Here is a 16,397-nt window from a genome sequence, read left to right as displayed (position 1 = left end):
TATAAATTTTTCATATTTATGTTTCCATTGAGAGATTAGCACGGTTTTGAATCCATGCACTCTGGCTGGACTACTTTACCCTGTTAAAATATTGAAGTATTGAAGCGTCATTACCTTTCTTTAATAGACATTGCTTTTCCAGTAGAGAACTCTGGGATCCCGTCACTTACTTCATTCCTGCCATTTTTTGTCGAAATTAGATCCAACTTATCATAAGGCACCTTACTTTCTACTTGTGTGGCTGGCTGCTGATGTGAAGCATGTCTGGAGGATGTTGCAGCAGAAACCTGTGATGCAGTTAATGTTGCTGCAGATCCTGCTTTCATTTCAGAAGCATGTTCCGCATACTCTACTCAACAAGAACAGGGTAGTAGCATTAGTACGGTCATAAATAATATACAAACATCTCTCATACAATTGGCAGCTTATGAGATTTACAGATTAGCAACTTTGCTTTTAAACTTCATCCTGCTTTTGGAATGCTTACCTCAAATATGCAACCACGTGTAACATTGACATAATAAGAAAAATCAGTAAGACAGGCTTAATTTTCACCAAGTTTCTCATTGCCTCTCACTTTAATTGCAATACCAAGATATTTGCTATATAATGTCACATGTGTCTGCTGTTTACGCTGCTGGGTAATAGAAACAGGTTTTCTGCCAGCTCCAGCACAAACTAGACTTTGTCTAAACGATGTGTTCATGGAACTTGTCAATCTAAAAGGAGGAGCCATAATATATTGTTTGCAGCTTCTGTGCAACCCTGGGTCGCCCTCTTGAATGGTGGTTCAGTGAGATGGCAGTTGAACAGGGATTACTTTGGTTTCAATTGTCTTGCTTGTAGTAAATTCACTGCTCACGGCACATTGACATGCCATGCCATGTTTGACCTACAACTTTAATGAGACAGTGAAGGTATTTCGGTCGATTCATACTAGAATCAATTGCTTCGGCAGTAAATGCTTGTGTTTGAGGGGAGGGAATGGAACATCACCACCCAGTGGCTCATTTCAAGCACTCACACGTTAACACAGTGGAGTCAGTTGCTGAGTCAACCACCTTTCGCATCTACATATATACTGAAGAAATAAGAGCAGAGTTAAGCCACTTGGTAGCTTACCCCTGCTCTCCATTCAATAAGATCATGGTTGATCTTTGACCTCAACTCTATCCTGCCCAATCCCCATATCTCTTGGATGGCAAGAATCGACTGATTTCAGCCTTGGATGTTTTCAATGAGTGAGTGCTCACAGAACTCTGGGATTGACAATTCCAAAGATTCGCAACCTTCTACTCACCTCAGTCATAAATGGCCATCCCCTTATCCTCTCCTGCTTCTAGACTCTCCAGGCAGAAGATCAAGGCTCTCAGCGTTGACTTTCCAAATACTCTTAGAATCTTAAATGTTCTGATGAGATCGCCTTTCCTTCTAAACTCCAGATTGTACAAGCCCATTCTACCCAATTGCTCATATCTACCAGATAGTGTAGGTACTCTCAGGGCAGCACCATTAATACGCTAATGTGAACATTTGCCACTCCCTGCCCAAACCATTTATGGTACATTTTTAACAATTCTGTTCAGAGGTATTGTGCATGAAGCTCTGGTACAATTTGATTGCATAATGCTGTGGGAGGAGAGCTGTGAAAAAAAATGGGCGGTATGTTTCCAAGATGGCACAAGCTCCAATAATTGGGATTAAAAGTGGGAAGTGACACAGCCTCAGCTGGCTAATTGTGGCCATTGCTGACTGCAGTTTCGGGGAGAAGGGGACCTCAAAGTCCCGGCGTCTTTAAAAAGGGGTAAATGGTGCTTGCGGATGCTGGGGCCAGGCAGGCCCTGACGATGAGATGAGCACCGAGTTTGTGGTGAGTTTTTCACAAGCAACGCCACTGCCACCAGAAGGCTTCCCCGTGGGCCAGGAGTGCCCAGAAAGAAGAACCCCACCACAGGTTGCAGGCTACCAGGTTCATTGGGCAGTCTCTCTATTGCAGTCGCAGGCCCCCCAACGCAGGAAAAATGATGGTAGAGACAGGACGTATCTATCAATTGGGTCACTGGTGGGCAGGCAATCTGTCAGCCATCACACCGCTGGCAAAATGGAATGGCATCAAGATGACATTCAATGTTGCCCGAACGTCTTCCCATGGCATTTTGCCAGCCTCCCACCCCATTACCGAAGTACTGATAAAATGCTGGTTACCGAGTCTGCACTGGCAAAAATAAAATTATAAGACATAAGAGCAGAATTAGGCCATTCAGCCCATCGGGTCTGCTCCACCAGTCAATAATGGCCGATATGTTTCTCATCCCCATTCTCCTGCTTTCTCCCCATAACCCCTGATCCCCTTATTAACCAAGAACCTATCCATCTCTGTCTTAAAGACACTCAGTGATTTGGCCTCCACAGCCTTCTGCAGCAAAGAGTTCCACAGATTCACTACCCTCTGTCTGAAGAAATTCCTCTTCATCTCAGTTTTAATGGATTGTCTCTTCAGTCTGAGGCTGTACCCTCGGGTTCTAGTTTCTCCTACTGGTGGAGACATCCTCTCCATGTCCACTCTATCTAAGCCTTTCAATGTGGATCAGTGCTCTCAGGAACCCTGGCCAGTATCCTGCCCCGGCGAATCGCCGCAAATGGCGAGCGGTGATTCGCTGGCCTGGATGGGCTGAGCAGCCGGCGAAAAAAGTGAAAGTCCTGCCGGCGCTGTTCTAACCTACTCTTGGGCCAGCGGGATCTGAGGCTTCAAGGGCCGGGAGCGGCCTGAGGGGGGGGGGGGGGGGGGGGGGGGGGGGGGGGGGGTGTCCAACCCCGGGGAGGCCCTCCGGAGTGGCCTGGTACGCGATCGGGACTCACCGATTGGCGGGCCGGCCTCTCTGTCGGCGGGCCTCCTTTCTTCCGCAAGCAAACCTGTATCGATGGGCCATTTTTGAGCGGGATGGCCTGGGGGCGGATGGCCACCGCGCACGCGCCAGTTGGCGCTGGCCCAACTGGCGCGTGCGCGGGGCCCAAAGCGCCACGTCTTTTATGCGGCGCCGGGTCTCTGATGCCGCGCTGAGGCCCCGCCCCCGTAAATCGTGCGATGCCCCTGCTAGCCCCACAGAGGCCGGAGAATAGGGGTCTGGGAACAGGCACCGACGCCGGAGTAAAATACTCTGGTTTTTTCTCCTGCGTCGGCATTTAAACTCCCGTTGGGAGAATACCGCCCCCTCATTTCCTGAGGTGGTGACAATGGCAAACCGTCGCCCATCTTGTCTGCAACCTTTGGCATGGATTACAACACTAGCCTCCTCTAGTGAGTGCACACTGTTCATAGAATCCCTACAGTGCAGAAGGAGGCTATTCAGCCCATCAAATTTGCACCTGCCCTTGGAAAGAGCACCCTACTTGGCCCATGCCTCCACCCTATCCCTATAACCCAGTAACCCCACTTAACTTTTTGGACGTGGAGGGGCAATTTAGCATGGCCAATGCACCTACCCTGCACATCTTTGCACTGAGGGAGGAAACTGGAGCACCCGGAGGAAACCCATGCAGACACAGGGAGAACGCGCAGACTCGACACAACCAGTCACCCAAGGCCGGAATTGAACCCAGGTCCCTGGAACGGTGAGGCAGCAGTGCTAACCTCTGTGCCAACATGCTGCCTGTGCTGTATGGGATTGCTCTCATTGGGTTCTGCTCTTACCTATCTAGTTGCAGTCAGAGAATCACATGTAGTGGCCTCTCTTCCCATTCCATTTATTTTGTGTCCTCCTACTTCTCATTTATAAGCTGCCCTTCTGCAACGTCATTCAGTTTTCCCAGATCCACTGATGACACCCAGCTCTATTTCGCCACCATGTCTTTCAACCCTTCTGTCATCCCAGAGTTGGCATGCAGCTCTTCAACATCCTGTAGTAGATGAGCAAAGATTCCTGTCAACTAAATGGTAGGAAGATTGAAGTCATTGGTCGGAACTTTCCAGCCGTTCATGCCAGCGAGATCTTTATGTGCCGTAGTCAGCGCATCCCTGTCATGGCTTTTCCTGGTGGCAAGCGGTGCATTAAACAGGAAACCCCGTTGACAACTGTGGGACCAGAAGATCCCGCTGCTGGCCAATGGCGGGTCGTCTCCGTGGCCGATTCCGCCGAAATCCCACTCATTGTTTCGGATCCCCTGCACAAATTCCATTCCCTTTCCACTCCCTTTCTACCCACTCCATCCGGCAACAGTTTGAGGATGAACGAGGCTGTTGACAAACCTGATCTCATATCTGAGGCAGAAATGAGCTTTTGAACACATATGTATTATCATCAGAGCGCCTCCCCCCTCCCAATCCTGGGACACGACCTGACTGTGCTCCTCTTCAGCTCATCTGTTGCTGATATCCTGATCTACGCCGTTGATACCTCAAAGACCTGACTATCTCGGTGCACTCGAAGCTGGCCTCCCACATTCTACCTTCCATGAACTCAAGGTCATCCAAACTCTGCTGCTTTTGTTTTAACTAGCACAAAGTCCTATTTACCGACCACCTCCTCTCCACGCTGAATAACTCCTCGATTTTAAAAGTCACATATTGTTTGCAAATCCCTCCACATTAGGTCCTGATCAATACTACCACATTTTTAGGGTTTTATCTTGGCTTAAAGCAACATTTATGAAAGTTATCTTAACCACCTTGTTAAACAGGTCAGTGTGAATTTCTGCTAGTGGAACAATTCACAGTTAAGGCAGCTGTTTGCAAGGAACTGGCGTTGATGGCTTAATTACTTTAAAAGGTACTGTAAAGTTTGAGTTCGAAGAATTATATTTGTTTTAATTACACTGTGCAATTGAGTGCTTCTTTGTCAGCATTGAAGAAATAAACAAAAGGGCTGAGCTCAGTGGGTTGAACTTTGGATGATGCCGCTGTCTTGAACAGAACAATGCATTATTAGGCTTAATTAATTAACCTTTCTGAAAGACAGAACATCTGCATTAGAGGAAAATCTTCCTTTCCTGACATTATAGTTGGAAGTGTTATTAACATTTTTTCTCAATGGCTTTAGTTTCTGCAAGACAAGAGTTAAAATACGCTAGTGTGAATTGCTACTTTTTAAAAAACATATATTTATTGAGTCAGGGTTTAGAGAACTCCAAATGGAGTTCATCTGACCTACAATTTTTAATAGATTGTGGCATGGGGAGCACATGGGCCACTCTACAGGTGTGGTACAGCAGAAATGGAAAAGTATTTTTGAAAGCAAAACAATGTTTATTCTATAAACTCAAGTTAACCTTTTTAAAACATAGTGAACATCTTAGCAACCGTTAATTCAAACACACAACACTAAGTAATCATTTAAGATTTCCTTTTAACACCCGTAAGACTTAAAACACCTTTAACAGAAGCACATCAGGTGAAAGCCATTACTGTTATTAATTTTAAATCACCAGGATCGATTTATAGTCTTTAGCTTACAGAGAGAGATTCATACACCTTCTGGCTGTGACTGCAGCTATCCAGTTCTGAAAATGAAACTAAAACACACAATGCAGCCTGCTCAAAAACAAAAGTAAAAAGCTGACAGACAGCCCAGCTCCATCCACTCTCTGACATCACTGCAGTGGTAAACACCCATTTCTTAAAGATACTCTCACTACACATATTTATATACACACCCATTTATAAACACCCATTTCTTAAAGGTACTCTCACATGACAAAGCATTTTTCATTATACCAAACTAACATAATATAAAACAGATGGTTCAAGTTAGAATGTAAAAAGAGCCCAATCAATGATCAAAAGCACACCCAATCTTATACCCCAACATTAAACTAAAACCCCCTTAACAACTGACAGTGACTAACTCTTTAAAAGAAGAAATGAATGGCTGCCATCTTAGGTAGGACCCTTCTACCGAACCCTTAATGATGCACTTGACCTTCTCCAAATGGAGGAACTCCATGAGGTCACCCAACCAGGCCAAGGCACTGGGCAGAATAAGAGACCTCCACCAAGGAGAACCATCACTCAAGTGGGATTTTAAGCAAAGCTACCGCCAGTACTGGGTGAAAAAGGGCTAAAAAAAAAAAACAGTACCCTAACTCCATCACTGGCTATATGACATAAGATTGGAATTCCCTCCCTAAATCACTTTGCTTCACTTTTCTCCTTTCAGATGTTTCTTAAAAGATACCATAAATGTTGTTGTCAAATTTGGTTTGGTAATACTTCTGTGAAGTACCTTGGGATGTTTTACTTTATTAAAGATGCTATATATTGGCAGTGGAGGTGGAGATGGCGATGGTTGGTATCATGACCGGTACAGGCTTGGAATGAAGGACCTGTTCCAGTGTTGTAATTTTCTTTGAGATGGTCTGGGAAGTCCCTACAGCTTGTTGACATGTCAGTTATGGCTACTGGGAATATTTGTGGAGTCCTCCTGCAATCAGGGTTAACAAAGTCAGAAGTAGCACCAGACATACCGAAGATGATGGTGAAGTTACAGCGCAGGACTACTCGCATATAAAGCAACGAAAGCAGCATGCGCTAGACAGAGCTAAGAAATCCCACAACCAACGAATCTAAGATGACAGTCTTACCACATCATGGATGGTGGCGGATAATTAAACAACTAATGGGAGGAGGTGGCTCCACAGACATCCCCATCCTTAATGATGAGGGAACCTAGCATATCAGTGCAAAAGACCAGGCCAAAGTATTTGCAACCATCTTCAGCCAGATGTACTGAGTGGAAGATCCCTGTCGGCCTCCCAAGGTCCCTAGCTATCTTGGAGACTAGACTTGAACCAATTTGATTCACTTCACGTGACATCAAGAAACAGCTGAAGGCACTGAATTCAGCAAAGGCAATGGACCCTGACAGCTATTGGAGACGAATGCTCCAGAACTGGCCATGGCTCAAGTAAAGCTGTTCCAATACAGCTACAACACTGGCATCTAGCTGGCAATATGGAAAACTGTCCAGATGTGCCATGTCCACAAAATGCCGGATAAATCCAACTCGGCGAATTACCATCCATCAGTCTACTGTTGAGCACAAAGTGACTGAAGGGGTCAACAATGCTATCGAGTGGCGTCTGCTCAACAACCTGCTCATTGATACTCAGTTTGGGACAAAAGAGTTGAACTCCAGTGCGAGTGACTGCCCTTGACATCAAGACAGCATTTGATTGAGAGTGTCAGAAAGGAGCCTTAGCAAAACTTAAGGGAATGGGAATCAGAGAGAAATTATGCGCTGGTTGGAGACATATTTAGCATAAAGGAAGATGCTGTGGTTGCTGGGGTCAATCATCTGTCTCGGAACATCGCTGCAGGAGTTCCTCAGGGGTAATGTCCCAACCATCTTCTGCTACTTCAACAATGACTTTCCCTCCAAAATAAGGTCAGAAGTGGAATGTTCAATGATGATTGTACAATGTTCAACACCATTATTGATCCTCAGATACTGAAGCAGTCTGTATCCATATACAACAAGGCCTGAACAACATTCAGGCTTGGACTGATAAGTGGCAAATAACACTTAAGCCACACAAGTGCCAGGCAATGATCATCTCCAAGAAGAGATAATATATCCATCTCCTCTGATTTGGTGGCATCACTGAAACCCCCCTCTTTCAACATCATGGGGATGTCATTGACCAGAAACTGAACTGGACCAGCCATAGAAATACTGTGGCTACAAGATTAGGTCAGAGGCTAAGAATCCTACTTCAAAGCCTGTCTGTCACCTAGAAGGCACAAGTCAGGAGTGTGATGGAATACTCTCCACTTGCCTGGGTGAGTGCAGCTCCAACAACACTCGAGAAGCTCAACACCATCCAATATAAAACAGCCTGCTGAATTGGCACCCCAGCCACAATCTTAAACATTTATTCCCTCCACGAAAGATGCACTGCAGCAACTCGCCACTCTACCCTAGAGAAGGGGAGGGCAGCAGATACATGGAAACACAACCACCCACTAGTTCCCCTCCAAGCCAAACATCATCCTGACTTGGAATCATATCACCTTTCCTTCACTGTTGCGGGATCAAAATTCTTGGAACTCCCTTTCCAACAGCACTGTCAGTGTGCATACACCACAGAGACTGCAGCAGCTTAAAAATACAGCTCATCACCACCTTCTCTAGAGCAATTAGAGATGTGCAATAAATGCTGGCCTTGCCAGCGATGCACACATCCCGTGAATAAATAAATGAAAAAAAAAAGGCCATCTTCTAGGCTAGGGGCCAAGTCCACCATGTAACCAGTCTGACGGTGAATTATTGTAAACAGAGAAGGGTGGCAGTAAGGGACGGCCACGTCACAGATTTTATTGCGAGACTCAGACTAGACCACAATTAGTTGGTCCAACAACAGTACCTGAAGTTAAGGAGTCATAAGAGCTTCACATATACCCAGTGTATTGTGGGAGGTGTGGCTAACCAGGTCATAGTATTACCGAACTGGTACTAGGATGGGCAGTGTCTGAAATTAAAAAAGTAAGCAACTTTACAGTATTCATTTATGCAGGAAAGTTGGTGAAGCCAGCCTATATACTGGCTAAGATCCAGTGGAGATGTAAAGAAGTTCTTTTTGTGCAGGGCGGTAAATTTCAGCATGACCTGTCCAACAAGGTATCCAAAACTGTACCCTAACTATATGAAGATATTCATGTGGTAATATGGCCAGCGTAGAGAATATGGGCTGGATTCTCCAATTGAGAGGCTATGCCCTAACACCGGCGTGGGAACAGTGGCGTTTTACATCCAAAAATCTGGCTCAAAACAGCCAACGATCCTCCGTTTAGCTGGGGCTAGCATGCTGGTAGTGTAGAGCACCTGGCTCTAGCTGCCGATACAGCCTGGAGAATTGCTGGGTCTGTGGCTGCGCATACGCACAGCAGCACGGCGCCATGACGCTTGTGGACCAGGTCGGCGAAATAGTGCCCCTACTTTGGCCGGCTCACGCGCCCGGGAGTCCCCCCCCCACAGTGCCCCCAGCCTCTGGTAAAGTCCGCCCTGCCCGCGGATCATTCCTCCCCTGACTGTGGCGGTGCTGGACGGAGTCCGTAGCCGTCACGACGAGTTCCCGATGGATAAAACCATGAGACATCCATGCCGTCCGGAACTCGGCCGGTCGGGGCGACCTCAGGCAATGTCCTGAGGCTGTCGATACGTCATGCGTTGTGTCCGGGGAGTATGCCGCTTTGGGAGGGCAGCACATCCTGAAAGCGGCGTCGCCCCCCGATTTGGTCGGGAACTTTGATTCTCTGGCCGATCGCCAAACGTGTTTCGGCGTCGGCGACTGAATCCAGCCCCACTTTTTTTGTTTTAGAATAGTTGAATTGTAACTGGAGAACTGCCCATACTCTTTGATATTTTGAATGATTCTGGGGAGTGATGTCACATATAACATACAGGAATATGGATTAATCCTTTTACCCAGAGGGGGGTTAGAATGTGAAACCGTGTTTCAATGAACAGTTGAAGTGAACAGAATAACTGCATTTAAGAGAAATGTAGATCAGTACATGATGGAGAAAAGAATAGAAGGACATGCTGGTAGGGTTAGATAAAATAGGATGAGAGGCGGCTCATGGATCATTAACATTAGCGTAGACCAGTTGGGAAGACTGGCCTGTTTCTGTGATGGCAAATCATATTTTACATTCAATCCCTCCGGTCTGTACTCAGGGGATGAATGGATTCACAGTGACATGTTGCCTGGGGATCTTATGGTCATTTTTTAAAAAGAGGTTGGTTTGCAATAACTGCTAAGTAGTTAATTGTTAACACTGAAGAAAACAAATAAAATATTGCAGATGTTGGAAATCCTAAAATCAGAAAATGCTGGAAAGACTCAGCAGGTCAGAATTAATCACTTTCTCCCCAGTATATGTGTTTCTGATTCTGCACTCACTCAAATTGTAGCATTCTGTGAATTTACACTGAGGTTTTGAGTTGGCCGTTAATCACTCAACCAAATGCTCAAGTCACCAGCTATACAGTCACAACAAAATTTAGATTTACCTGTAACTGCTCCCATGTTCTGCATGTTGTGTTCCACTTTCAAAATGTCATCATTGCTTTTCTCTTTGCTTTCCCAACTCTCATGTATGTTCTCTGATTTCATAACCTCTTTCCTTTCAGCAGCCTGTGGCAGGGTTTCTCGACTGAGTTGCTTCCCGCTGTCTCTTTCTGGGGTTCCATGTTTACTGTCCAAACTCCTCCTGGTGGATATTTGGAGATCAGTTTCTGTCAAGCTACAATCATATATGCTGCTCTGCTGCAGCATTGCTTTTGTTTCATCGTTTCTGTAGTCATCCCCAGTGCCCTCTTTGAATCCTCCTATGAACCCGTGGGTTTTTTCCTGTGAGGACTGCGTGCGTTCTGATGGAAGCATACTTGCACTGGAAGTGTCAGCACCGGCAAGTGAGCTGTGGGAAGGAAGAACAGATTTTGCTGCTGACTTGCGGCATGTATGTAAACTATTCTCAGCAATGGAAGACTTTCCAAGATGTAGGTCACCAGCACAGGCTGTGGAGACTGTGGAGACTGTAGCAGTCTGACCGAACTGCGCCAGAGACGGTGAGAAGGGCCTGATCATTCCAGTTCCATTTTGTACCTGCAATAGAAAGGCAGATAAATGTTTTCATATGTGCTAAAAAGTGAAATAAAAGTACATGTTGCTGTGTCTCCAGTTTACTGCAAAGCATAAAAGATCAGAAGATTTCCTTCCCAGCCTTGTTTAATCTTTTCAAGACTCAAATGATAACACAGAGTTGCACGTGATGTTGTTGCCATTACAGCGACTTGGTTGAGGGAGGGACAGGATTGGCAGCTAAACGTTCCAGGGGCGCGATTCTCCGACCCCACGCCGGGTGGGAGAATCGCGAGAGTGCCGGGCGAATCACGCCACGCTGCCCTGGAACCCGCACGCGATTCTCCCACCCCCCCCCCCCCCCCCAAAATGGCATGTTGCGTTTTGCGATAGGCCGCTCGGAGAATCGCCGCTCCGGTTGAGCGGCGATTCTCCGGCCCGAATGGGCCAAGCGGCCTGCCGAATCCGACCGGTTCACGCCGCGCCAACCACACCTGGTCACTGCCGGCGTGAACAGCGCGCGACCGCTACGTGTGGGGCCTGTGGGGGGGAGGGGGGGGGGGGGGGGGGGGGAAGAGAATCGAGCACCAGGGGGGTTGCTCAGGTGGGGTCTGGCCCGTGATCGGTGCCCACCGATTGTCGGGCCGGCCTCTCTAAAAGACGCCCTGTTTGCCCTCCGCCGCCCGCAAGATCAATCCTCCTTGTCTTGCGAGGCAGCGGAGGGGAAGACGGCAACCGCGCATGCGTGGGTTGGTGCCGGCCAACCTGCTCAGGCGCGGGTGACGTCATTCAGGCGCCGCTGGCCGTGTTATTCAGGCAGCGCTGCTTTGACGCAAGCGTCAAGGCCCGGCGCGTGAGATTGAGCCCTGCTGCTCCTAGTCCCCCGGGGGGGGGGGGGGGGGGGGGGGGGGGGGGGGGGGGGGGGGGGGGTTTCATTCGGGCGTCGGCACTTTGTCTCCCTTTGGGAGAATTTTGCCCCAGGATTTAGATGTTTCAGGTGGGATAGCAGGGGATGTAAAAGGGGTGGGGGAATTGCATGACTGGTTAAGGAGAATATTACAGCTGTACTGCAGGAGGACACCTCAGAGGGTTCATGTGAGGCAATATGGCTGGAGCTCAGGAATAGGAAGGGTGCAGTCACAACGTTGGGGGTTTACTACAGGCCTTCCAATAGCCAACGGGAGATAGAGGAGCAGATATGTACACAGATTTTGCAAATGTGTATAAGTAACAGGGTTGTTGTGGTGGGTGGTTTTAACTTCCCTTATATTGACTGGGACTCAGTGCAAGGATCCTAGGGGCAGTGTTTGTAAGGAGCAATTAGGAGGGCTTCTTGAAACAATATGTAAATAGTCCAAATAGGGAAGGGGCCATACTGAACCTGGTATTGAGGAATGAGCCCGACCAGGTGGACAAAGTTTCAGTAGGGGAGCATTTCGGGAACAGTGACTATAATTCAGTAAATTTTAAGGTAAATTTTGTTGGATGAAGATAAAAGTAGTCCTCGGGTGAAGGTGAGGCAGTGATATAATTGTATTATTGTTGGACTAGTAATCCAGAGACCCAGAGTCAAATCCCTCCATGGCAGATGGTGAAATTTGAATTCAATAAAACAACCTGGAATTAAAAGCCTAAAAGGTGACCATGAAACCATTGGCAATTGTCGTAAACACCCATCTGGTTCATTAATGTTCTTTAAGGAAGGAAATCTGTTGACCTGGTCTAACCTACATGTGGCTCCAGATCCACAGCAATTTGGTTGATTCTTAAATGCACTCAGATGTGGACAATAAATGCTGACCCAACCAGAGACGTCCACAGCCCATGAACGAAAGAAAAAAAAATTGGAGGATGGCTAATTATAACATTATTATTCAGGAACTGAAGAATCTAGATTGGGGGCGGATGTTTGAGGGTAAATCAACATCTGGCACGTGGGAAGTTTTCAAATTTCATTTGATTGGATTTCAGGACCAGTATGTTCCCGTGAGAAAGAAGGATAAGTATGGCAAGTTTCGGGAACGTTGGATAACTAGGGATATTGTGAGCCTAGTCCAAAAGAAAAAGGAAACATATGTAGGGGCTAGAAGGCTGGGAGCAGATGAAGCCCATGAGGAATACAAGGAAAGTAGGAAGGAACTTAAGCAAGGAGTCAGGAGGGCTAAAAGTAATTGGCAAACAGGATTAAGAAAAATCCCAAGGCTTTTTGGGTAGCAAGGGAATGGGTTGGCCCACTCAAGGGCAGGGGAAGGAATCTATGTGGGGAGCCAGAGGAAATGGGTGAGGTACTAAATAATAATAATCTTTATTATTGTTACAAGTAAGCTTACATTTACACTGCAATCCCCTAGTCGCCACACACGGAGACTGTTCGGGTACACCGAGGGAGAATTCAGAATGTCCAATTCACCACACAGCAAGTCTTTTGGAACTTGCGGGAGGAAACCGGAGCACCCGGAGGAAACCCATGCAGACACAGGGAGAACGTTTAGACTCCGCACAAACAGTGACTCAAGCTGGGAATCGAACCTGGGGCACTGGTGCCGTGAAGCAACAGTCTTTGGCATACAGCATGCTTGCCTTCATTGGCCGGGGCATGGAGTATAAAATTTGGCAAGGCATCCTGCAGCTGTATGAAACCTTAGTATAATAATAATAATCTTCGTTGTTACAAGTAATTAACACTGCAATGAAGTTACTGTGGAAAGTTCCTAGTTGCCACATTCCAGCCCCTATTCGGGTACATAGAACATAGAACAGTACAGCACAGAACAGGCCCTTCGGCCCTCGATGTTGTGCCGAGCAATGATCACCCCACTTAAACCCACGTAACCCGTATACCCGTAACCCAACAATCCCCCCATTAACCTTACACTACGGGCAATTTAGCATGGCCAATCCACCTAACCCGCACATCTTTGGACTGTGGGAGGAAACCGGAGCACCCGGAGGAAACCCACGCACACACGGGGAGGACGTGCAGACTCCACACAGACAGTGACCCAAGCCGGGAATCGAACCTGGGACCCTGGAGCTGTGAAGCAACAGTGGTACCCACTGTGCTCCTACAGTCAGGCCACACTTGGAATATAATGTTCCAATTCTGGTCGCTACACTGCCAGAAGGATGTGAAGGCTTTGGAGAGGGTACAGAAGATGTTTACCAGTATGTTATCCGGTATGGAGGGCATTAGCTATGAGGAGAGATTGGATAAACTCAAGTTTGTTATCACTGGAATGATGAAATGAAATCAAAATGAAAATCGCTTATTGTCACAAGTAGGCTTCAAATGAAGTTAATGTGAAAAGCCCCTAGTTGCCACATTCTGGCACTTGTTCGGGGAGGCTGGTATGGGAATTGAACCGTGCTGCTGGCCTGCCTTGGTCTGCTTTAAAAGCCAGCTATTTAGCCCTGTGCTAAACCAGCCCCTAGTCTGGAGGTCGAAGGCCGACCTGATAGAAGTTTACAAAATTATGAAGGGCACAGACAGAGTGGATAATCAGTAGCTTTTTTCCCGGGTGGAAGAGTCAATTACTAGGGGACATAGGTTTAAGATGCAAGGATCAAAGTTTAGAGGAGATGCAATGCTCAGGAACCAGGATGTTATGGGCCATTATCTACCCATGAAGGACAAATGCAGTCTCAGTTTAATGTCCCATCAGAAAAATGTTATCCCCAACAGTGCAGCATTTTTCCAGTACTACAAAGGAGTGCCAGCCTAGTAGAGGAGTGTAAGTATAGAGTGGGCCTTGGAAACATGATGTTCTACATAGAAACACAGAAAGTAGGAACAGGAGGAGGCCATTTGGCCATCATTCATTAGGATTATGGCTGATCATCCAACTCAATAGCCCAATCATGTTTCCCCCCATATCCTTTGATCCCCTTCGCCCCAAGTGCTATCATCTAACTGCTACTTGAAAACATACAATGTTTTGGCCTTCAACTATGACCACTGTCTGGGTGAAGAAATTTCTCCTCACTGAATCCTAAATGGTTTACCTCGTATTCTCAGACTGTGATCCCTGGTTTTGGACACACCCACCATCAGGAATATCCTTCCTGCATCTACCCTGTCTAGTCCTGTTAAGAGTTTTATAGGTTTCTATGAGGTCACCCCTCATTCCTCTGAACTCCAGTGTATACATATCTAACCAATTCAATCCCGCCTTCCCAGGAATCAGTCTAGTATCACTGCACTCCCTCTAGAGCAAGAACATCCTTCCTCAGATCAGGAATCTGAAACAGCACACAATATTCCAATGTGCCAAGCATGATTTCCCCTTCATAAATCCATGCTGACTCTGCCCGACCCTGCCACTGTTTTCTAAGTGCTCTGCTATAAAATCTTTGATAATGAATTCTAGAATTTTCCCAACTACTCATGTCAGGCTTATTGGTCTGCAATTCCCTGTTTTCTCTCTACCTCCCTTTTTAAATAGTGGAGTTACATTAGCCACCCTCCAATCTGCAGGAACTGATCCAGAGTCTATTCCAAGAGCCACTTTTTTAAGTACTCTGGGATGTAGACAGGGCCGGCTCAAGGCACCGGCAACTCGGGCAGTCGCCCGGGGCAGCATGTGCTAGGGGGCGCCAGAGACATGCGCAGTTGGGCCGGCGCCAACCAGCGCATGCGCGGTGGCCGCCCTCCCCCAGGGCGCCCCCCCCCCCCCCCCCCGGGCTCGGTCCTCTCCCCCGCCCACCCCCCCCGGGTCCGCCCCCCGCCTTCGACCCCGCCCCCCGGCCCCGCCCCCCTCGGCCCCGCCCCCCAAGGGCGCCGAAGTTCATCTTGCCCGGGGCGCCAGCAACCCTAGGGCCGGCGCTGGATGTAGATTATCAGGTCCTGGGGATTTATCAGCCTTCAATCCCATCAATTTCCACAACCCCATTTCTCTACTAATATTGATCTACTTCAGTTCCTCCCCTTCACTAAACCCTGCGTTCCTCAACATTTCTGTCTCAGAGGCAGCAGTGCTACCATGGAGCCTAGGCTGACACCTCTGCTGCTGTTAATGAGAAATTCATACAGAAGATTACAAATTAGACCCTTGGATAATCAATGTCTACTTTCTGCTCTTAATGTGCGGCATTTCAGAATGTGCAGCCTCTCTGATATTACTCTCTGGAGGAACACTAGTAACGGCAACGATGTATTTAAAAAACATGAAGAACGTGGGTCACCAAACCTTCAGAAAACCTTTCCTCCTTAGTCAAGTTCTCTCTCATAGAATGTACCCAAACCACTAAATCGCCTCAATGGCGCATTCAAACAAAAAATTACGAATTCTTTTGTGACCTTTCGGAGTAATCCAAATAAGCTCCACGACATGAATCCAATCGTTCAAGTATTCATCTGACCATCTGAATCAGGGTGTCGATAATTGCTTAGATCTGGTAGAAAGGTTTCTACATGTGTTTTACTGTCTGAAATGGCCTCAGATTTGGCTACCATGGAGTAGAATTCTGGTCTTCCAGGTCAAAAAGCCACACCCAAGGTCAATGCAGCATCTTGTTCTTTTGGTACAAAGTTGCTGCTTATTTTAAGAATTAATCCATGCGTAGGCATATTTTAAGCTTATAAAAGGCATACTTCTATTCTGCATGAAATCCAAATGCCATTACATAATAAATCAACTCTTGCTCCAAGCACAAAATCAATCTGGTAGTGTTACACCACTGTAATCCTATACAACTGCATCACATGAAGTCCCACTTGCAGATTATCAGACAAATTTACAGCAATTGAAGGTCTAGTTTCTTATCAAAAGAGCCAGAGTTGGAGCTATATAAACACTACCTCACTTTATTAGTTTCTCATC

General features: G+C 47.0%; 1 protein-coding gene across 1 annotated transcript in view; it reads right to left on the bottom strand.

The window, feature by feature from the left end:
- svila (supervillin a) overlaps positions 1 to 16,397 on the bottom strand; it is a 222,769-nt gene that overhangs the window by 112,909 nt on the left and 93,463 nt on the right. The window contains 2 exon segments of the mRNA XM_038798250.1: positions 115 to 349; positions 10,008 to 10,602. Of these exon segments, the coding sequence (XP_038654178.1) occupies positions 115 to 349; positions 10,008 to 10,602 (830 nt within the window).

Source organism: Scyliorhinus canicula, chromosome 5 (genome assembly GCF_902713615.1).
Source record: "Scyliorhinus canicula chromosome 5, sScyCan1.1, whole genome shotgun sequence".
In the NCBI taxonomy this organism is placed as follows: Eukaryota; Metazoa; Chordata; class Chondrichthyes; order Carcharhiniformes; family Scyliorhinidae; genus Scyliorhinus; species Scyliorhinus canicula.
The sequence above is the reverse complement of the archived record's forward strand: the minus strand, read 5'-3'. Positions and strand labels throughout refer to the sequence as shown.